The following is a 23,555-nucleotide window of genomic DNA, read 5'->3' as shown; positions in this document are numbered from 1 at the left end:
GGGGCCTTTTAACCTCTTGAGTGCTTCCTGTCCCAATCAAGGACAACCTTCTGATGGTGCCGTCGCAGGAGGGACGTCCTGGAAATAAGAACTTTGTTCTTTGGGGCAGTATACTTATATTTTTGTTTATTTTGCACAAAAGCTTTTATTTTTTTTTTTAAATAGGGTTTTGAAACCTATTACATTAGTCACCATGTTTTGAAACCTCTAACTTTTTTTTTTTTTTTACAAGTTTAACGTGACAGTTTTATGACTTTGATCCAGACATGGCAATACCAATTATGTACTTTGTTTTTTGTTTTATGCAACACCATTTTATAATGGCAAAACATTTTTCTGTTTTATACAGACTTTATATTTTTACACATTTCCTGTGCTTTTTTTTTTTTTTTTTTTTTAAACTTTGTCCCACTATGGAACTTGAATTTTCATTGGTTTAATACACTGCATTACTTATGCATTGCAGATTAGACCTAACAAGTTTCACATTTACAGGAGGAATGTTAGATCCTGCATGTGGCCAAGTCTAACAGGCCACCATAGCAGACAGACCTGGAGGCCATTGGTTGGGCCTAAGGCTGTCCTAAACATAGTCACCCTTTATTCTAGTCACTTGGGTGCCAATGGAACCAACTTTTGGAGGTAGGTTTTCATTTTTATGTAGCAATATTCATGCTGGATTTTTTCCTAGTACAGAAAGTTGTCATACAACTGCATTGTAAATGCTAACATGTGAGATTATATGATGAATGTACAGCAGTGTTTTGGAAGGTATGGGTAATACAGTGGCTCAGTGGGTAAAACTTGTATTGCATCTGAAGAGCAACATCTGCAGAAAACCAGACTGCGCTCCACGGGTAACATTGACAGCACTGCAAAATATGCTTGTTTTAATAAGGGCTCTGAAATTAACTACAGGTGACCCCTGAGACCTGTCTTGTTAGTGAATCCTTGCTCCCATCATTACCAGGTTTCCCCTTCATCCATGTTCAGGATTCCTATAAATCAGAAATATTTTGGTCTAGTTGGAAAATCTATGAGCTTTCTTGTCCCTTGGCAGTGTTCCCCAGCACTATGAATGTGCATGGGGTTTTGAAAACACCAGCCACAAATCAGCAGGAAAAAACAAAAGAAAAAAAATCTGCAACTCAAATCTGAAAACCAATTGGAATAGTTCTGAAATGACAAAACCATGCAATGTTTTAAGTAAATTTTATTAAAGCAAGAATTTTATAATCCAAATTATTTTTTTGCCCAGCTATCTTTCCCACAAAATATCAACGGTGGCGAAATTCTGGGTTTTTCAACAATAAAGAATTACAAAATCAAAGAAAGGAATGCTTAACTTCTCGTACTGTTTCCAAAATGCCTTTCCCCGGGTCTTAAAAAAAAAAACAATTCCATTTGTTTTTGTATTTTACTATTTTTTTGTATTTTTTTTTTATAACATCTAGGACCAGCAATGATATGCCAGACCTGGCATTTGTTGGTACGTAAGCATTGTAGTTTCCTTTCCTTTTTTATTTGATTTTATGTTTTTGCAGTGTTTTTCAGAAATTTAAGATTTTCCATGTTTTGATATTTTTCTTAGATGAAGTGAAGTTCTTGACCGTTCCCATAGTCTGTAAGAGCAAGAAAAAAAAATTAGCACACCATGATTTAATAACTATAGTACTAAGATACAGTAGACTACAAAACTGAGATGGATGGAATGGGATAGTTTGACAGCAGCATAGGATTTAAGCCCTATATAAAAGGAAAACAACTTACATGCGTTACACGGCTGCCACTCCAGCAGGGTTGTTGACGGCCTTCTGTGCAGCTTCCTTGGCCTGATGGGCTTGCAGTACAGCAACAGCTTCATCAACCTAAAATATGAAGCCTCATGTTTACACCAAACCACCATAGATGTAATGCACTTAAAAGTTTTCACTACACTGCAAATACCTTGGAGCGGAGAGACTCTGGTGACTCAAGCATGTGAAGAAGCTCAGAATTATCAATCTCCAGCAACATTCCTGTGATTTTACCAGCAAGTGTTGGGTGCATGGCTTGAATGAGAGGGAAGAGGCGCTCACCTAAAAAAAAAAAATAAAGTCAAACTTTATGATCTTTCGTCATGTGTGCAAGATGGCATTAAGGAAGAGCTTTACATACCGAGCATTTGTTTCTGTTCCTGCGGTGGAGCAGAGGCCAGCATAGAGGCAGTCAGGGGCTCTTGTCCTTGCACATGGACAGCAGGCTGCAAAGCAAACATCAAGCTTATTAGGAAACTCATTAATACAGTAATCAGCTGCAACACCTACTTAAACTTTGTGTAGTTTTAAGATTGAATGAAATAAAAATTCTTCACAAAACCCTGAAGTCATCAGTTGTCAACAAAGTCTCAAGTCACTCCCATATAAATTAGACTTCACAAACCTGGGTCTTAAAGAGGTTGTCCAACCTTGGAGTTCAAGTCTGTAGTCTTGTGCACCACGTCAGGTTTCTCCAATGCTGGTGCCAGTAGCTTGGGCACGTGACCGCAAGCAAGTTATTTACATACCATGGATCATGGGTAGACTAGACATGTGCAGCCTCTCTCAATAAATGCAAATTGAGAGAAACCAGACACCTAGTCTGAATGTGTCCGGAAGTATGAAAATCGCATACCTGCAGTCACATGACCGCCTGCTCCTAGTGCTGAAGAATTACAGCATGCACTGAAGATTCACAAAATTGCAGTCACAATGACTTGAACCCTGTTAAGCTGGTCATACACAAGATAGTTGACCGAACAATGTTATCTTTACCAACACTACCATACACAGGATCACTCGTGTTTATGAGAAAGCCACCAACTGACATCAGCCGGCAGCACAAAATTTGATCAGCAGTCTGAAAATGGACATGTGCCATCAACATCTCTCCCAACCATCAGTCGGCTGGCAACCCCATGCACATTACACTGTCTATATCAGCAAGATCACCTGACTCAAGTCTATTATGTACGGGGCCCTTAGACTATCTATGAACCAATTGCTTACCTGCTGCATAGCAACTTGTGGCTGAGCATTAAGGTGCTGCTGAGGATTACGAACACCAGAAGCGTATTTATACTGTGGAACAGAGCGCACCGCGGAAGTGGCGGCGGCTGCTGCAGCTGCGGCTGTTGGCCGTGGTCCCATTGTTTGGGTGGACGTGTTAGCTGTAAAAGGAAAATTAGAGTTATAAACTTAAATATTGCAGGTCAGTTAAAAATTATAATGTTAGTAATTGATACCAGTTCATAAAAGCTTGTTTTTTTCTCCCTTTCAAACCTGTAAGTTTTAAAAAAATTACATAGTAATTCAGCAATTTTTCCAGCCTCTCATGGGACTTTTCACTTAAGAGTCTGGTGTGCAGCAGACCAGCTGTTTTGTTTAACAGATGTTGCAAGACCAGAAGCTAATCTTGTGCAGATTGCCCTAGCTAAATAGTCAACAAGAGCCCCCCCCCAAACCCGGCCCCTGCCAGGAGCCCACCAAACTAGCCACTGCCAACTTTGTGATTTAAATATTGCTTTTAAAAATTAAATCACAACGGTGCCTGGTGCTCCTTTTAACTACTTGTCACCGAGCGGACAGAGCAGACGAGCTATATTTTCAGCGTCTCCCTGATACAAGAGAATTTCTGGTGTTTAGGATTTGAGTCGCAGCACAACCTAGAGCCAATTGATAAAGGTCTCTATGACCCATCACGGCTACTCTGGCGTTTGACATTTTATGCAAAGCAAATCTGTTCAGGTTTTTTATTTTAGGCAACACCAACTACAACTACTGTTGAAATTTACACCTGACAGTAGGAAATCAGATGGTCTACACAGATCATTTAAGGGCTCGCTCACACGAGCGTATAAAACGGACGAGTGCAGTAAATGGTTGCAGTCCGAAATTCATGGACTCAGACAATGGAGAAGATGGGAAAAATCAAGTTCTCCATCTTCTCAACAGTGTTCCTGATCATCTTAGGCGAGACTATCACACAAAGTTGACACTTTGCTCAAAATTCTGATCAGTGTGTCATTTTGATAAATCGATACAATACTGTTGCAAGAGGATCTACGCTCGTGTGACCCCAGCCTAATGCAGTTTTACACATCCAACTTTCACAATAGGAGTACAAGTTGCAGGTCTACTGACCCGAACGTAACAGCACCATGCTTACGAGGCTGCTGGGTCCAGATTAGAGCACAGCAGATCGGGTCATCATGGTCAATACTTTGGCAGTTAAAGTCTGTGTGACACCAGCTTAGAGAGCAATTCCAGATAATTTTATGATTACAATTCACTCAAAAGCTATAAAAAAAGTGAGCTTTGTGTCAAGACTCTCTACAGAAAGATATGGACAGACGAGCACTTACCAACACGCTGAGCTGATACAACACGTGGGACTGAAGATGCTGGCCTCATCGTGCTGAATGCTGGTGGTCTTGGAGCCGCAGGTCTGATGGCTCCTGGCATATTCTGGAATGCTGCAGGATAGGAAATGGATAATTCAGGTTACCCAAGAAACATTAACCTAAAGCAAAGACCTGACCAAATTCATTTCAAGATTATGCCACCATAACTGCATCGTAGACATTATGAAACGGCAATATTTACTATGAAAAACTAAAAACTTTACTTACGGTGAGGCCTAGCTCCTGGTGTCGTCCAACGGGGATTGGGTCGAAGCTGAGCAATTTGTCCAGCTGGGTAGTATGCAGCACGATTTTGAGCCTAAAAGAGAAAACAGGTATTTATCCTTCCACAGGTTACTGGATTAAAAGGGGCTGTCTGATGTAAGGCGATGCTTAGCAAATGTAATCATTTAATCTACGTTAGACAGCATAGATTGTAGGATTTCCCAATGGCTCCACTTTTGCTCCCAGCGTCCGTGACCTGTATGAAGGGGCTAGCTGCTTGGATCAGTCCCCTCCTTCACAGTTAAGTGGGATTGCTTAATTTATCCCCTGAATCATCTAGCCATTTCATCACAGAACAGGTCACGTGCCGACACATTGAGGAGAAAAGCATCCTGACTGTAAAAGCCTAGCTTTAGGTATCAGCACAGTAATATAGGGGATCCATGCAGTTTTGGTAAAAAGTTATTTTGTTTTATATTTGCCAATTAGCTTTTATCTCAGCCCTTTTATGTGTTGTGTGGTGTTAACATACCGGTGGAATGGCTGCCATGAAGTAGCTGGATGGTGGTGGCTGATAAGGATTGATGACTGGGTTGGGCACAGCCCTGACACTGGCCATTCTCTGCATGTACTGGTTGGTCAGATGCGCTTGACGTTCCTCCTTGCGTTGTGCCAAGGCAACATACAATGGCTTGGTGGCTACAATCCTTCCATTCATTTCTGTTACAGCTTTGGTTGCCTCTTCTGGGGAGGAGAAACAGACAAAGCCGAACCCTTTGCTGCGTCCACCTTCCATCATGACCTGTAATATCAAACAAAATACTTTAAAATTGAGTTAAGAAAAATTGATTAGCAATCCCCCAGTTCCAGAAAAATATGAATTTTACTTTAGTGACATGACCAGAAATAAAAATGACAACATACGGTACATAAGGATGTGTAGTAAAGCCCACCTTAGCACTGGTGATGGTACCGAAAGGGGAGAATTCTTTTCTTAACCTTTCATCATCAATTCCATCATCAAGATTTTTCACGTAGAGATTGACGCCCTATAAATAAAATATTGATTAATAAACATTGCAAATTAACCCTGTAAACATTTATTAGACAAAACTATAAGTGAAGTCGCTCACCTGATATCTGGTGATTCGATCTTGTTTCATTTGTTCAAATTTCCTCTTGAGCTCAGTTTGTCTCTCGACTTTCTTCTGGGCTCTTCCAACATAAATTGCCTTACCATTCATGTCTTTCCCATTCATGTCATCCACAGCCTTAAAAGAAAAAAAATTTGTATTGAGCGACTCAAATAGAACATAAAAGCTGAGAAAATGCAGAACAAAACAAAAAAAACAGAAGAAATTATTGACTTCTCATATACATACAGCAACCTACAAGCACAAAAATGTAAAAAACGAAAGTAACAAGGTTTTAGACCCTAAAGAGACAACACAGTAAAGTACCTATAATGATTACTTCCATACCTTTATATTACAAATCTGTCTGTTGTCTTTGAACCCATATATGAATTGTAAGTAAGTGAGCTCGTAAGTGCAGGGCCTTGTTCTACACGTGCCTGTGTCAGGCCTCGTTCTCCTCCCAGCGCCGGCCACCAGCCAGTGCTCAACAGGTCGCATCTCTGTGACCTGGTCCCCCGACAGACATTTCCAGGATTGACTCCGTACATATGCAGATAAATATTCCAGCTTTCGAAACCTTAGGAAGTTACTGCACACGTACCGCCCACAGAATGAGTACCCGCGCAAGATGTCGACCGTGATCACAGAACAGAGTGACCTGTCAATCATTAGCATCAGGAGGAGGAGGAAAGTGCAGAACAACCCACTCAACCTGCGAGCTCATGTACAAAAGCGGCACAGATTTGTACTATAGAGGTATGGAAGTCATAATCACAGGGACTTTACTGTGATTGCATTACTTTGGGTTCGAAAAACCTGCAGTTTCCATTTAATCATTGTTAGAAAAATAAATAAATTATAAATAAAATATATATATATATATATATATATATATATATAGTTTCTTGAAACCCATAAACCTGAGACGTAGTGTTACAGGAAAAGAATCTTAATACCAAACTTATGGGCTTAACTGTATGCCCTGCACTGTGCAGAGCCATGCGGCTTAGGAGCGCCACACACTGCTGATGCCAGCTATATTAAATAGCTGGCATCTGCCCTACAGCCACTGCCGGAGAAGAGCGCTGGCTACGGTTATCAGCCATTTAGATGCTGCTTACAGTCTCAGCGGCAAACGACATCCCATCCGGGGCAAGCATGTGCCGACTGACATCACCCCTTGCAACATGACAACTGTGTTCTCTGAAGCATTGCAGTATAAAGTCCAAGCAGATGATCGCAGGTTTAAATCCCCTCCTAAGGGGACTAAAATAAATTAGTAAGTTTTTAAAAATAAAAATGAGAATCCCCTCTCATTAAAAATAAACAAATTTTAGAAAAAAAACATTTGGTATGTCTGTCTGTAAAAGTGATCAAAAGATAAAAATTAACCCATGTAGTGAATGCCGCAATGACAAAACGCTAGAATTGCATTTTCCAATTTCCCAACAAAAAAAGGAAAAAAAACGTCGTATGCATCAAAATATTCTAGTTGTGTTTTTTTTAAACAAATTTCTTAATTTTTCATTGCAAAAAAAAAAATTTAGACATCGGTGTGATCATTTCAGAACTGCATACTTTTCATAGTTTCCCTGCCCCTGAATGTTTTCCCCTTATCCAGTACATTGTACGGTAAAATTAATGTCATTTAAAGCTACAACTCACCTCGCAAAAAATAAGCCCTCATACAGTGTCAACCACCAAAATAAAGCAGTTATGGCTTTAGGAATAAAAAGGCACAAAAAAAATAAAAAATTGCCTTGTCCTGAAGGGGTTACTGTGGAGCACAGAGGCTCAGACCCATTTATATGCCTCAGATGCAACATACAAGATGGTAATTTAAAGCACATGATGTTTATTGTAGGGATAATTCCATTCCAGAAATGTACCCAAGTCTGAGCTTTTCCTTAAAGATATGAGCTATACTCAAATCCTAAACCTGTATCCTGGGATTACTGGAGGGCAAAATGGAAAGTTACCCCATCCAAATGGGTATATCACATCCTACTCCACACCAGGACAGATTCCTTCTCACTGGATACAGGAGTCTCCTCTTAATGTAGTTATTTATTAAATAAGAACTGTAGCCTGAGAATGATAAGTGGGCAGCCCCAAGTTATGGTCTTTGGTGAATGGACCCGTAAAGACAGGTTATTAAAGTATCTCACTCCTTGCTTGAACACAAGGCTGCTGACTGCCAACTTTAGAAAGCCTTGTCTGAGCGGCAACTGTTCTGAGGATGTTCCTGTTCAGTCCCTGGTTAGTGCACGATGTAGCAGAGCTGGTGTTAGTGCAAAAAGCGATCTCACACTGAAAGTTTTGTTTTATCTCACAACCCAGTGGTTTGAGACACTTTCTAAAAACCAGGCACTATGTGTGGTGATGGGGGACATTAGGGAGAGTTCTGGAAGCAAGGAGTTAGGGAGCAAGTTCAAAGAAGAGCTACCAGAATGGTGACCCGTCTACAATGTCCTATGAGGAACAGGTAAAGGATCTGGGAATGTTTAGCTAGCAAAAGAAAAGACAGAGGAGACTTAATAGCTGTCTACAAATATCTGAAGGGATGTCACAGTGTAGAGGGATCATCCTTATTCTCATTTGCACAAAGAACGAACAAAAGCAATGGGATGAAACCGAAAGGGAGACTATACAGATTAGATATTAGAAGACACTTTTTGACAGTGAGGGTGATCAATGAGAGGAACAGGCGGCCAAAAGAGGTGGCGAGTTCTCCTTCAATGGAAGTCTTCAGAGGCTGGACAGACATCTGTGAGATGGTTTAGTGAATCCTGCTTTGAGCAGGGGGTTGGACCAGATGACCCCGGAGGTCCCTTCCAACGCTAACATTCTAATCAATTTGGTTTTTATTAATGTAACTTGGTAGATTGGTGTCATTTAAAAATGACATTGGCTTTGGAGGAAAAAAAAAAAGATTTTAGTAAAAAAAAAAAAAAAGTATGCATAAAGAGGGTAAGGGGGACTGAATAAATACTGCATGGGCACCATCTAGTCCATTTCTACATGAAAAATGGGTAGAAATGATACAAGTATGCTTACCGCAGAACAAGTTACTATCCTAAGGTTGAATACTTTTGCACACACAAAGACCCATATATTTAGCTTATTGTAAATGTAAAGGGTCGATGGGAGGATGGGTTCACTAAGGGCCAGCTATATGGATAAGAAGAGTAGACTCAAGACACCCAGCTCCTGGTAGGGAAGTGACAAGTGTGGATGGTCCCTTTATTTTTTTGGCTTAAATAGGATTTAGGTCTTTTATAAGAAAACTGGAAAAAAAAATTGTATAAACACTTTTCCCTTGCAAAATATATACACAGACGAGCCACTACCACAGAAAGACCCAAGCACAATACAAACTGCTAAAAACAATGCAGATCAGCCACCAAAATCTGCTCACAGCATTAATCCTCAGCAGGATCTACAGGATACCAGTGCAATAAAGGTGATAAATGCCCCAATTATGGCACCTTGTTACATCAACCAATAGCAAGATATTAATATTACCCGCACGTAATCTCAGTACCTGAAGGCATAATAATGCAGGAGAAGGTGATCAGCCGATGGACGTATGGTTAATAAAGCAGATGCTTCCTTATTATTACAGGGACACAGGTTTTAGTTTCATTTTTCAAAAATGAGCTCAGTCTGGCAAGTTTCTCTTCTGCTCTGGGAGATACCAACTGTGTAAAGGCTGCAGAATCTACAACAATGCCTTTACCCTCCTCCATAATACACCAGGACCCATCTTACATTGCTATATACAAGGTACATCCAGAAGGAATATACATCAGTGATCAGCTGAAATATCACAGCCTTGCCACCCCCTTCCCACAGTGGTATCTCCCAGCTAAGAAGTAGGAAGTTTCAGCTGTCAAAATAATGATCCACTGGAAAGCCCAGAGTTGTGTTAAAGGGCCTGAGCCATTATCACTAAATTAGGAAAACTTAAAACCCTTCACCAATTATATATAGGAGACAGTTTATATATCTAGTCTTTTACTTTGAAGTTTCCCAGGAGGTGATTGGTTTTCTTTAAAAGGGTTCTCATCTTAAAACACTTATGGCATATGCACGGGATAGGCTATAAATGTTTAATATCCCAGCTCTGGGAGCCACAGCTGGCGGGAGGAGGTGTCCTGTGCCATCTGCTGGTTTACATTAATGGAGAGTTCCAATTTAAAACCAAGGGTGTTCCAGAACCCATGGTCACTTAGGCTGCATACTTTTGGTTAAGTGAATTAGCTATTTGCACTTAAAATGGCATTCTCATCTCCAAGATCCTATTCCAATATGTAGTAGGTGTAATATATTAGCAAATACCTTTAACTATCAAATCAGACGAGCCATACATTTTTATGTCACTTAACCCATGTGCAGGGCATTGCCACAGCTCAGGTATCCATAGTTATGCCCACTGACAGTGTTCGTAACCATGGATATCCAAACTACTGCAATGCCCTGCACATGGGGTAAGCAACATAGCAAATCAGAAGAACTATACTACATTTCTAATTGGAGGCATTTGCTATTATTGCACCTACTACATACTGGAAAAGGATCTTAGAGATGGCAATACCCCTTTACACATTTGGATCAAATGAAGTGTTTAAAAAAATGCATGATCTAAAGAGATTTTTTTTGTTTGTTTCAACTTACTTTTTGTGCATCCTCGTGTCTCTCAAAGCTGACAAAGCCGAATCCCTTAGACTTCCCACTTTCATCAGTCATGACTTTAACACTAAGCGCTGGTCCTGAAAATAAGGAATAAAAGTAGCTTAAGTAACAAGTCGTTCAGGCGAGTTGCAGACTGTAGAAAGTTGACAAATGTAGAAGATCTTTACCATATTTGCCAAACATTTCTTTGAGCCGTTCATCATCCATGTCTTCTCCAAAGTTCTTGATGTAAACATTAGTGAACTCTTTAGCTCTTGCTCCAAGTTCAGCTTCTCGTTCTTTACGGGACTTGAAACGACCAACAAATCTTTATTGAAAAAAAAAAAAAGTTATAAAAATTGTCAACTGAACAAAGTACAAACTTCCAGGCTCATTTTAGAGACCCTAAACCTTATAATCCTATTTTCATCACAGAAGCTGTGCCTGAATGATACGCATCTGGTGTTGGCAGTGTTACATACTCTGCATCTGCTTTAATAGCAGCGGCCAGAGCTTTCTCCTATCACTGCTGTTAATCATTTAGATGCTGCACTCAAGTGATTGACAGCAGTATTTTAAATAGTTGGGACCCCCATGATTGCCCAGATGGGCACAGGCTGAGCTTCATAGAACTATAGTACAAGATCGAATGCTCGAAGGTTTAATTCCCTTAAAAGGGACTAAAAGTATATAAAGGTTAAAATTATTGTAAAAAATATACAATTTTAAATCACTCCCTCTTTCAATAAGCTTGAAAAAAAAAATAACCATTTGGTTTAGTAGATTCTGAAAAACTGCAATTAAAAAATAGCTTAGCTGTAATGTAAAAGTTGAAGTAAAAAATGAAAAACAATTTTTTTCGTTGCTGCACACTAAATAAAATTACATTGAAAGGTGAACAAAATGTGGTTTGTGCCTAAATGGTATAGATAAAAACCACAGCTCAGCATGCAAAAACCAAACACTTATCCAGCTCCACGCATGAAAAAATAAAGTTACAGGTCTCAAAATGCCAAAACAAGATTCTGAATTTTTTTTTTGGACCACTAAAAACCCCCAAAAAACATGAGTTTGGCTTGTCAGTAATTGTGCTGCCTTGTAGAATCCTGCTGCCATGTCATCTGTATATCAATGAACACAATATAGAATTAATAAAAAAAACACAGCATTGTGCGTTTTTATTTTAACCTGCTGTATAAAAAAAAAATTAAGCCATTCTAGTCTTATGAAGGTTTGTTTTCGTAGCACAAGTGTAGTTTTGACCACCACTTAATTTTACCATTATCTCGGCAAAAATAAAAGTTAGTGCTCTTGGAATGGGACAAAAAAAAGGGAAAACAAAGGCGTAAAAATGAAAAAATGCCCAGGTCCTTAAAGGGTTAAATTAGCTGCCTCCAACAATCTTTATGAGAATGGAGCTGCTAGTGCAATCAGCTTGGCAACGTACCAAGTAGCTCACATGAGATGACTTATCACATTTCCAAAAAAAAAAAAAAATGCACGAATGTATATGGATAGGGGAGGGGGTCTGTGGTGTTTTGAAGACCGCATTACTTTACTGCATTTTCAGGGAATACATACACTTTGCGGTCATTTAAAAGCATGCCGTTCATCTTGTCAATAGCCCTTTCTGCAGCTTCTTGGGTCTCAAAGTGTACAAATCCATATCCCTTAGATCCATTTTCATCACAAACTACCTGTAAGATCATATAAAATCAGTTATAAAGTGACAATCCATCGCAAAACCTCTAAAAAGACATATCTAGCCGTGATTACCTTGCATGACAGGATGTTGCCGAAGGCGGAAAAAGTATCGTACAGGGCTTTGTTATCAATGGATTTGTCGAGGTTTTTGATGAAGATGTTGCCAACACCGCTCTTGCGCAGAGATGGGTCGCGTTGAGACCACATAATGCGAACAGGCTTGCCCTTAATGACATCAAAGTTCATGGTATCCAGAGCTCGTTCAGCTGGTGCACGGGGAAAGGAAAGAAAATCAGCATCAAGTCAACGATGTACAGTTACTGAATGGATTTTATTGCTATAAGCTGTAAACTCTTATGGATAAGGTGTTATCAGTTTTAAGATTTGCTTTAAAAAAAAAGTTTTGAATTTTTTAATTTAAGCCAAGTACCTCCTTTAATTGGTTTTCCTCCTCCTACTCTGAAACATGTTTTCCTTCAAAAGTTATGTGCCCCCTGTAATAATGGCACAAGCTTTTCCCTTTAAGAACTGGGGGGGTACCACAGAACTTCAGTGGTACACACCCAATTGGTTGAAGGGAAGATTTGCACGAGCGCCAATACTCGCCATCCGATCCCGCAGCGCCATCTCGTGACCGTAGCTTCTGACTGGCCAGAAGTCAGGGGTTACATCACAAGCTCTCAATGCAAGTCTATGGGAGCCAGAACAAGGTGCTCAGACTTGTAGAGTTGTGACTTCCAGCTTCACCAAGAAACCCTGGAGCAGCCGGCAGGTGACAAACTGCAGGAGACCGAAGGGAGATTACGTTGCCGGAAGGAGTATAACACAGGGGACTTCGATTTGAAGCATCAAAATAAAAGACGCTGCAGTGGTATTTTTAAGGTACATCTTGGACCTGATGAGGCTGGAGTACATTCTAGAATGGCTGTATCCTATTAATATGAACATTTTTTTTCACTAACTGAATTTGAATCCTAAATTTTTGTTTTATAGATTGAAGGGAAATTTAAATGGCTTACACAGCCATACCTGCATGTAAGAATGTACACCAGCCGCATCAGGGCTAAGAACAAGATACATGAATTTGCTTTAACCCCATAACGCTCAATGACAAACACTGCAGGGTAAGTTACTGCTCCTTGCCGTGCAGTGTCTGGCATAGTGTGTAAACACGGTGTGCCAGTTCAGTGCCGACAGCTGTCCGTGACAGCTGAGCGACACGAGAAGCGGTGCAGGGACCCATGCCATCTGTCCCTGCACCCAGATCACTGCGATCGGTCAGTCAGACTGATCAGATCACAGCATGATGGAGTGGGAGACGCTGAAATTTCAGCGTCTGCTGCTCCATCAGTGCCGGAGCTCAGCGCTGCCAGTGGCTGAGCTGTGGCACTAAACAGCCAGGAGCAGGGCAGCACCGCACCTGGCTGTTAACCCCCTGAATACTGCGATCAAGCACGATCGCAGCATTCAGGAGGCAGGCAGAGGGCTGGGAGCTCCCTCTGCCTTCAGGTTGGCACCCCCGTCACATCATCGCGGGGGCCCGACTGTTGCCATGGTGACCAGGGGTAGTCATGATGACCCCTAGGTTACCAAGCTACGGAAAGCTCCTGAGACCAATGCACAGCACAGTCTCAGGAGCTTTCAATATAGGTATAATGTATTGCCATGCTAGTGCATTGCAATACATTATACCTATGAAAAAAGTAAAAAAGTGAAAGTCCCATAGTGGGACTAAGTAAAAAAAAAATTAATTTTAAAAATCTAAAAAAAAAAAAATAATAATATTACACTAATAAATACAGATTTATGGGTAAAAAAAAAAAAGTATGCATATTTGGTATCGCCGTGTTGGGAACGACCCGATCTATAAAATTGTGTCACACTGGTTAACCCTTTCAGTGAACAGTAAAAAAAAAAAAAACATGAGAAACTATGACTTCATCATACCGCTGGAAAAAAGTGGAATAAAACGCAATCAAAAAGACCAATGTAAATAAAAATGGTACCGCTGCAAACGTCATCTTGTCCCACAAAAATCAAGCCGCTATACAGCTCCATCATCCGAAAAATTAAAAGTTACAGCGCTCAGAATAAAGTGATGCAAAGATAAAACTTTTATAGAAAAAAAATATGTAAAAGCACAAAAACAAAATTGCATAAATGTGGTACCGCTGTAAACGTACTGACCCAAAGAATAAAGATGCCTTATCAATTTTACCACACAAGTAACAAAAAAAAATCCTGAATTGTTGTTTTTTGTTCATCCAGCCTCCCAAAAATCGGAATAGAAGGCGATCAAAAAATGTAATTTGGCCAAAAGTGGTACCAATAAAAACGTCAACTCGTCCTGCAAAAAACAAGCCGTCACTTTACTGTCGGCCGAAATATGGAAAAATTATAGCTCTTTAAATATGGCGATGCAAACATTAGTTTTTGCAAAAAAAAAGCGTCTTTTAGTGAGTGACAGCTGTCAATCATAAAAACCTGATATGAATCTGGCATCGCTGTAATCGCACTGACCCGAAGAATAAAGTCGTCTAATCACTTATACAGCATGACGAACAGCGTAAAAAAATAAATAAAACCAATTCTTCACCTGCTGCTGATTTGTTTATTCTGCCTCCCAAAGATCGCAGTAAGGCTCAGCGCACATTTATCCTGCGCTCTGCGCCGAGCGCTTACACCGTGGTTTCCATATAAATCTCTGAAATACGTGATTCAGATGAAACCACTGGTGGAAGACTCCCTGTAATGAGACAGATGGAGGCACCGTGGTTGCTGTCTGACCTATGATCAGGCGGTGTCCATCTTTTTAGGCGTAAATAAAAGCACAGTGGTTTAATTGTGGTGGTCAGCCACAGGTTTGTGCACCTCTGAAAAGGATAACGCTGAACATAGGCCAGACGGAGTCCAGAGTAACTCTGCTGCCTCATCTCATTATAGTGAATGGATCCCTCCAGGGTTTCATCTGAATCAAGTCATTTGGAGATTTAGATGGAAACCTCGAAGTAAGTGCTCAGCATAGAGCACTGGATAAATGTGATCTAAAATGTTATGTAAAATGTTCCCAATAAAAGCTTCACATAAGCCCCCACTCAGGTCTGTCATGTGTTAATGTAAATATAGGGGGTTTCCATGTTCCAGGTAGTACAAAGGCTCTGGAAAAGGCAAATGGCTCCTCACCCCCAAAAGAAATTCAGCAAACTCAGAGTTCCCAAATCCAAATCCCCCCTCCCTTCTGAGTATGTCCAAACCACATTTAGTGTCCACATGTTTGGCAGGGGTATAATTTCCAAAATAGGGACTTGAGGGGGGATTTGGGTCTTCTAGCATTTAGGGGCTCCGTATATGGGGTACACAAACTATTCTAGGAAAATCTGGGCTCCAGGAGGCAAATAGCACTCCATCCCTCCCGAGTGTTGCGGTGCGGCTAAGCAGTACTGGACAGCCACATATGAGGTATTGCTACATTCAGCAGAAATTATGGGATAAATTTTGGTGCCACTTTTATCCATTATCCAGTGTGAAAATGTCAAATCTGGGGCTAAAACAATTTTTGTGGTAAAAATGTAATTTTTTCCTCACTGCCCAATGGAATAAAATTCTGCGATTCACCTGTGGTGTCCGTTTGATCACTGCACCCCTAGATGAGTTCATTGAGAGGTGTAGTTTGTAAAATGGGGTAATTTATGGGGGAATTGCTTTTATGGCACCTCAGGGGCTCTTCCAGTGGGTCATGGCACCCTAAAACCACAACCGTAAAATCTGTACTATAATATGGTGCTCCTTCCTTTCTGACCTTTGCACTGTGCCTCAAAAGTAGTTACCAATTACATGCAGGGTATTGGCGTACTCAGGAGAAATTGCACAAACTGAGAGGTCAATTTTCTCCTGTTACCCTTGTGAAAATAAAAAATTTGGGGCTAAAGAAATTTGTGATTTTTTTTCACGTCTATATTATGAACTTCTGTGAAGCACCTGGGGGTTCAGAGGGGCAGCAAACGAGACATCATAGACTGAAACCAAGGAAACCGATACTAATAGGGAAAATAGATACTAATATGATAAAATATTAACTTGTGGAAACCCAAATCTAATGGAGCTTGAGAGGTGTCTGATGAGTTTGCACATACACAGGTTTATCAGACAACCTTAATGAAAGCACAATACAATGACTCAGTGGTTAGCACTGTTGCTTTGCTGCACTGGGATCTTGCGGGTCAAATGCCACCAAGGACAACATCTGCAAGGAGTTTGTATGTCTGCCAGTGTTTGCACAAGTTTCCTCCCACACACCAGACACAGAACTTCGATTGTGAGCCCCAACAGGGATAGTGATGTCTAAAGCACTGAGGTGCTATAAGTAAAATAAAATGTATTTACATAATCAGAATATAGCAAGTATGTAGACAACTAGTGCACGGCACTATTATATGAATGAATCGGGGATGGCGTCACTTGTGACTCTCGCCACAAAAGATGTTGTACTTGCCTTTTATTATGTATACCACTTTTCACATGTAAAGCTCCATAGAATAAATGGTGCTATAATAATAATGTTGATATAAATACAGTGGTGCATGCCAAAAAAGGGACAGCTCCCCGAACTGAAATGCACTACTAAAGAGGTTATGAGTGACTTCTGCTGGGCTTTTATCTCAGTTTGTATGACGTAATTGCCTGGTTCACTGCTGGCAGTCTTGTCTGCTTCCCATCTACCAAACATAAGGCGTGATAAAAGCCCCTGTCTCACATAGCGAGATCGCTGCTGTGTCACGGTTTTGGTGACTCACCAGCGACCTCACCAGCGATGTCGCTATGTGTGACACTTTGCAGCGATCAGGCCCCTGCTGTGAGGTCGCTGATCACTGCAAAGTGTCCTGGACCATTTTTTGGTCGTTGCCCTCCCGCTGGTCAGCACACATAGCTGTGTGTGACCAGCGGGAGCAGCGATCAGGCTGGTAACCATGATAAACAGTGGGTTACTAGGGGCACACGCGCACTTCGTAACCCGCTATTTATCATGGTTACCACTCTGCTACGGTGAGCGGTAACCTCCCACTCACCGTAGCAGAGTGGTAACCATGATAAACAGCGGGTTACTAAGTGCGGGTGTGCCCCTAGTAACCCGCTGTTTATCATGGGTACCAGCCTGATCGCTGCTCCAGCCAGGAGCAGGACATCGTGGAAAGATTCTTTCCACGATGTCGCAGCTCCCCTGATCGCTGGTGAGCCTGCCTGACAGCTCACCAGCGATCACTTAGCGACGCACCAGCGATACCGGCCAGGTCGCATCGTTGTCGGGATCGCTGGTGCGTCGTTATGCGAGACGGTGCCTTCAGAGCAGGATGACCATTGGGATCACTTTTTATTGTTGTGCTTTATGTAACACTTAAAGAGGTTGTCCACTTTAGCATTGATGAGCTGTCCTTAGGTTAGCTCAATGTCTGATCGGCAGGGGTGTCTGATGTTGTACTCTGCCCAATCAGTTATCGGTGGCAGGAAGTACTTGCTTGCAGAGCTGGTTGCCTTCTGGTAGCGGCTTGGTACTGCACACCCACATCCTATTCAAATCAATAGGAGGCGGAAGTGTAGTACCCTACGGCGGGGCCCCTATCACAAGACTGCCAGCTCCACAAGTGAGCACTTCTTCTGGGGGTCACCTCAACAGCTGATCAGCGGGGGTGCCAGACCACGACCGATCAGACATTGATGACCTATCATAAGTATAGCTAATTAATGCTAAAGCAGTGGAAAACCTCTTTAACATGTTATTTGTCCACGCTTCACTTTCTATAATGAAAGAATATATTTTAGAAGTAAGAAAAGTTATCCTTAATATCAGCAACCAATAATGGCCATTCTATTACATCGCAGGTCGTCTATTTGGGTTTCCCTGCCCTGGCATAATATGGCAGCTGCACATTAGTCTTCACCATCTGCTTAGAGTAGCCTAAAGACATGACCCCAGAGAATGCTACGAACACCCTCTTTAAAAAGACAAAGAAAAAAAAAAAAAAAAAAAGGCCTAAATCTAACCATAAGGTGGATTTAAAGAACTTTAAAAATACTCAGGAGAGCGGTGGGAATAAAATGTATATGGTGACAGGTCCTTTAAGGCCAAGTGTCCATGTAGTGTTTTTCAAGCATATATGCTGCGGAGTTTCCGCAGCGTAAACGCTTGTTAAACGCTAGGTAATCCGCCCCCCATGGTCCCCAAGGGGATTCCGCAAGTTCTATTCCCATGCTGCGGATTTTTCCGCAGCGTTTATGCTGCATACAAAAATCTGCAGCATGTCCATTAATTTTGCGGAAGCGCAGCGTAATCGCCGCCATTGACTTGCATTGAGACGCACATAATCCGTGTCAGTACATTTGTACTCACGGATTATATGCGTTTCAATGTGCGGATGGTACCCAAGTCTGGAGGAGAGAAGACTCTCATCCAGACCTGGGTACCATTGTACCTGTAAAAAAAAAGAATAAAATAAAAAATAAAGTTTATATTCACCTTCCGACGGCCCCCGGTCTCCTTCCCTGTGCTTGCGGGCAGGACTGAAGGACCTGCGGTGACGTCACAGTCATGTGACCGCAGGCCCTTCAGTGCAGTGTCCCACGATCAGCTGGCAGCCAGGAAATAAAGCAGCAACAAACGCCGGGCCATCGGAAGGTAAGTACAGGTTTATTTTTAAACATTCTTACGGTCACACTATATAAATCCATGCAGGTTGCATGGATTTATATAGTGTGACCTAGTTGTCAAGCACTTTCCAAGTGATGCTAAAATCGACTGGAAAGCACTTGTCAATCCACATGCAGAAACGCATGTGAATACGCTTCAAATCCGCAAGTATTTGGCAGGAAAAACGCATGCACAATCTGCATGCGTTTTTTCTGCCAGGGAGATGCAGAAATTTTCTGCATCGTGGGCACATAGCCTTAGACTATGACTGAACGGTAATGGAAGGTGTTTTCCATGGGAATCTGCAGTGTTGATGCCCCAATAGAGAGGCAGCCGCTCCTCCCTGAAACCAAACCTCACTACTGACTGCAAAAACAAATCGTCCCAGGCTCAGGGTCATGTAACTTACAACATGCAAACCATATGTATAAACACATAAGAAAAGCTCTTACCATCGGCCGGCTGCTGGAAGTTGACATAAGCGTAGCCAAGAGATCGACGGGTGATCATGTCTCTGCATACTCGGATTGACAAAATGGGACCCGCAGGACTGAACTTTTCATACAGCATAGCCTCTGTGACATCGGGGTGGAGGTCCCCAACGTACAGGGATGCCATGGGATAGCTGGGAGCACTTGGATTCATGTTTTCTGGTTTTTAAGGTTTAACTGTAGGAAAAATAAAAATACAAGTCAATAAAATTCCAATGTTTCACATTCAGAATTAAAATCTGAGTAATTGCAGTATATTCTCACGTGGCAAAAGTTCTGCAACTGATTGGATTTCAGCAAGAGTTTCTCTGGTGCAACAATAAAAAGCACCTGTCAGTGCAAAAATCAGAGGTGCTCACCCAAATGTGCAACTGAGTATAGCGCAGGAGAAATGGTCCAATGATGAGATTACCATAAATCCTTACCACACAAGGCTTGCATAGTGGAAGTTAGGAAGAGCTAGGACCCGCACAGGTAAAGCACCTTTTCCCGCTCTTATATACAATATATCTTGGTTAACCACATGTGGTTTTGCTGCAGGAATCTCAGCCATGCAGACCACCAGGCTTTTGCACTGACTTCACTCATAGTAATCGCACAGCAAGAAGTAACTGACACCTAAATTCTGCAGACATCTTTCGTACAAAAATTGGGGGACCAAGAATTGGGAGAATCTCAGAGGTTGAATGTCAGATTACAGCATATGCTCTTAATATAATTGACGTTAAACATTAACTTGAACTTCATTACAAAACTGATGGTGACGGCCGAAGGTGATTTATGTACAAGATACACCTCGTGAGTCATAATCCCTCCCTCTTGTAATATCAGACACGACACGGATGTGGAATATTTGGAAGGACGCACCTTCTGTGTTACAAGCAAAACGGCAAAAAAAACAAACTGCCTTTTTTTGGAATAAATGGGGCATAAAAGTTTTGCCAAACTTTCTTTCCTTAAAGAATCACCACGTATACTACATCCAACAGCAAGGAACAAGTAGATGAAACTCAGAATATGCTTCCATGTATATGGGATGTTTTGCAGATCTCAATGCATTCACAGCCTGGTCACCAAACACAGACTACAATCAAACGTTGGGAAAGGCAGTCGACATCTTGGGACAAGCAGAGAATTTATGAGTTAGATAAGCTTAGGCTCTGTTCACATCTGCAGCAGATAAAATATTAGTTGATGGGTAAGGCAGCGGTTGCATGGACTACTTTTCACAGCTGGCATATGTCATGCACTGTATCCAGCAGAACAGATGTGAGCAGAGCCTGAGACCCTTAACTGAACCACAAGATTATATCCTTGGATAGTCTGGAAGTTTTAGTGACAAAGTTTGGGTATGTTCACATGTAGTTATTGATGCAGTTTTATTCTGCATGAAAAATGCAGGTATTGACCAGACAATCTACAAGAGTTTTTGATGCAATAGGGAATTGATCTCAATGGGGAAAATTGCAGCAAGAACGCAGAAAAAATGGCCATGAGGTTTTAAAATGAACCATGGGTCAAAAAATACAAGGAAATACGCATTGTGTAAATTAATCTCATTAATTTTGCTGTTACTATATAAAAAAAAAAAATTATAAAATGAGCACTGAACAAATCCTAAGTAAAAAATTCGGGCCATTAACACAGTTGCGACCATTTCACTGACATCGACCAGGGGACCACAATTTAAGATAGACGTGGGTCCCAGCTGTGGGCTTTACATCAGACATTTATGGCATATCTACTGGATAAACCATATCTGATGAAAATAACTACATTTATAGAAAATTTACTAGTGCCTTGTGGACTCCGCAACAGAACGTATAGGGTGCAGTAACTCTGCATGTATTCAATGAACACCTGCAGATTTACCTGCGTGATCAGTCGCAGCAAAAAAACACTGCGTTCAAAGTGCTGCTATAGCCTGATCATGGTAACATAGCCCAGCATGTAGCTCCCCAGCTGTTGCAAAACCAGAAGACCCAACATGCACCGACAGCGAGAGGTTTAGGGCAGTAGCTGTGTAAAACCTAGAAAGCCACAAGTTGAAAGACATGAAGCAACGCTGCAGTATAGAAGTGCAAACACCAGAGATTGCTTCACCCCAAGACCAGAAGATGTGTCCTTAGCTCCGGAAGTACTGGCAGGGCTAGGACAAGCAGATTGTCTACCTTAAACTTAAAAGGCGTTGTCCTGTGATAAACAATTTATCACTGACCCACCGCATAAGTGCTAACTTATTTATAGGTGGGGGTCCGACTTCCTGGCAAGTGCACAGATCGGCAACCTAGTCAAGAACGGAGCAGAACACAAGCTGTGATCAGACGGCTGACGACAAACTGGGCAGATACAGAGTAATGGGCAAATGGAATCACTCTGGGCTGTTTCAGCACTGGCCCATCACTTGGGTCCACCTCAAAAGTGGACATTGGGATCTAACAGTCTTATGTCCACCCCATAAGGAAAGTCTGAGTTCAGAATAAATGCAAACCAGGGCCCAATGGCTGCACTCACTAGGAGGAAGGCAGGACCACATGTGCAATCATATGACGCACCCACATGGCAGATGTTTGAAGTGTGCCACACTATCACACGCCGACCTGGGGGAGCCTCAAGTTCCACACGGTCAGACCACCGGCCCAGGGACCCCCATGTCCCAAACGGTCAGACCATCAACCACATATGCTGGCCCAGGGACCCCCATATGGTCAACCACCGACCCCACGTCGGCTGAGAGACCCCCTTGTCCCACACGGTCGACCAGAGACACACGCACATGCTAGACCGGAGACCCCCATGTCCCCCCACACACACGGTCAGACCACCGACACCACATGCTAGACCGGAGACCCCCATGTCCCACATGGTCAGACCACCGATCCCATACGCCAGCCCAGGGATCCCCATGTCCCACACGGTCAGACCCCTGACCCCACATGTCCCACACTGTCAGACCACCGACCCCATAAGCCAGCCCAAGGACCCCCATACGATCAGACCACCAACCCCACAACTAGACACCAGCCCAGGGATCCCCATGTCCCACAAGGTCAGACCCCTGACCCCCCCCATGTCCCACACTGTCAGACCACCGACACCACACGCTGGCCAAGGACCCCCATACGATCAGACCACCAACCCCACAACTAGACACACCAGCCCAGGGATCCCCATGTCCCACAGGGTCAGACCACCGACCCCACCCCCATGCCTCACACGGTCAAACCACCGGCCCAGGGACCCACACACGGTCAGACCACTGATCCCACACGCCGGCCCGGGGACCCCCATGTCCCAAACGTTCAGAGCACCGACCCCACATGCCGGCCCAGGGACCCCACACACTGGCCCAGTGACCCCCATGCCTCAGTGTCAGGTTTCCGTGCTCGGCAGATACACGTGTACCGGGCTGTGCGCCCTCGGGGGTGCGGGCGGCCCCGGCACATGGCGCCCCAGCCCGCTGCCCCGTCCCCCGCTCACCGGTATCGCAGTGCCGGCAGTCCTCTCCTCGGTCGGGCAGCAGCAGCTTTTCTCTTCACTTCACGTTACTTATTCAGTTTTTTTTTTCTTTTGTAGTTTTTTTTTCCTCTAGCGTTAAAATCCTTTAGAGCTGGCGGCGGCGGGAACGTCTTCTCTTGTTAAAATCAACAGAAAATAAAACGTGGGGGGAGAAGAGGAGCTCGGGGGGATTTTTCTGGGTTTTTTGAAGGGATTTTGTGCTTTTTTTTTATTTTTTATATTTTTTTAATAATAAGAAATGTGTGCCGAGGCCAGGCTCCGGAGCACACACTCACACACAGCACTAACAGCCGGGGTAGAGGGGAAAAGGCCGCAGCCCGTCGGCGCGCTATTTATACGGGCGCATGGACGTACGGCGTGCTCTGACGCGCATGACGTCAGCATTTCCGCCCATGACTCGTGACTTGGAGAAGGGGGCGGGGCTATTGGAACTACGTGAGCTGTTTCTGCAGTGGGCGCCATTTTATTATTTGATGACGACAACAGCGGAAAGCACGACTGGTAGCCACTCCAAAGCCAACCGTTACCGGGCTCCGTGTTACAGAACGTTGTGTGCGAGAAGCAAACCGTCTAGTATCCTATATGAAGAAGCGCTACGCAGATACGCTTCATGGACTACAATACCCGGCATCCTCCCCGCTCTATTTGCTGACTAGGAAGTGACGCGGCATGCCGGGAAATGTAGTTTAAATTTTTGAAAACTT

The 23,555-nt window shown here is 42.6% G+C and overlaps 1 protein-coding gene across 1 annotated transcript; it reads right to left on the bottom strand.

Annotated features, from left to right (window-relative positions):
- Positions 1–1,195: 1,195 nt before the first annotated feature.
- PABPC1 (poly(A) binding protein cytoplasmic 1) lies at positions 1,196–23,192 on the bottom strand. Its single transcript, XM_073679630.1, has 16 exons — positions 22,813–23,192; positions 19,294–19,509; positions 12,232–12,425; positions 12,037–12,152; positions 10,644–10,783; positions 10,459–10,553; positions 5,779–5,916; positions 5,599–5,694; positions 5,178–5,447; positions 4,649–4,739; positions 4,382–4,492; positions 3,027–3,187; positions 2,158–2,242; positions 1,948–2,078; positions 1,771–1,868; positions 1,196–1,622 (listed from the first exon to the last, which is right to left on the bottom strand). Exons 2-15 carry the CDS (start codon positions 19,484–19,486, stop codon positions 1,776–1,778), a joined length of 1,914 nt encoding a protein of 637 aa, XP_073535731.1. The 5' UTR covers positions 19,487–19,509; positions 22,813–23,192; the 3' UTR covers positions 1,196–1,622; positions 1,771–1,775.
- Positions 23,193–23,555: the final 363 nt, after the last annotated feature.

This window comes from Phyllobates terribilis, unplaced genomic scaffold, assembly GCF_046119375.1.
Source record: "Phyllobates terribilis strain yellow unplaced genomic scaffold, ASM4611937v1 Scaffold_4__5_contigs__length_816908805, whole genome shotgun sequence".
Lineage (NCBI taxonomy): Eukaryota > Metazoa > Chordata > Amphibia > Anura > Dendrobatidae > Phyllobates > Phyllobates terribilis.
Note: the sequence above shows the minus strand (reverse complement) of the source record. Positions and strands in the feature narration are given on the sequence as shown.

Excerpts from the sequence above, each read along its gene's own strand:
- PABPC1 (XM_073679630.1), bottom strand. The coding sequence starts at position 19,486 with ATGAATCCAAGTGCTCCCAGCTATCCCATGGCATCCCTGTACGTTGGG. Across the intron at positions 2,243-3,026 it reads CACAAGTTGCTATGCAGCAG|CCTGCTGTCCATGTGCAAGG; the intron begins GTAAGCAATTGG and ends TTTGCTTTGCAG. Across the intron at positions 1,869-1,947 it reads CAGAGTCTCTCCGCTCCAAG|GTTGATGAAGCTGTTGCTGT; the intron begins GTATTTGCAGTG and ends TTCATATTTTAG.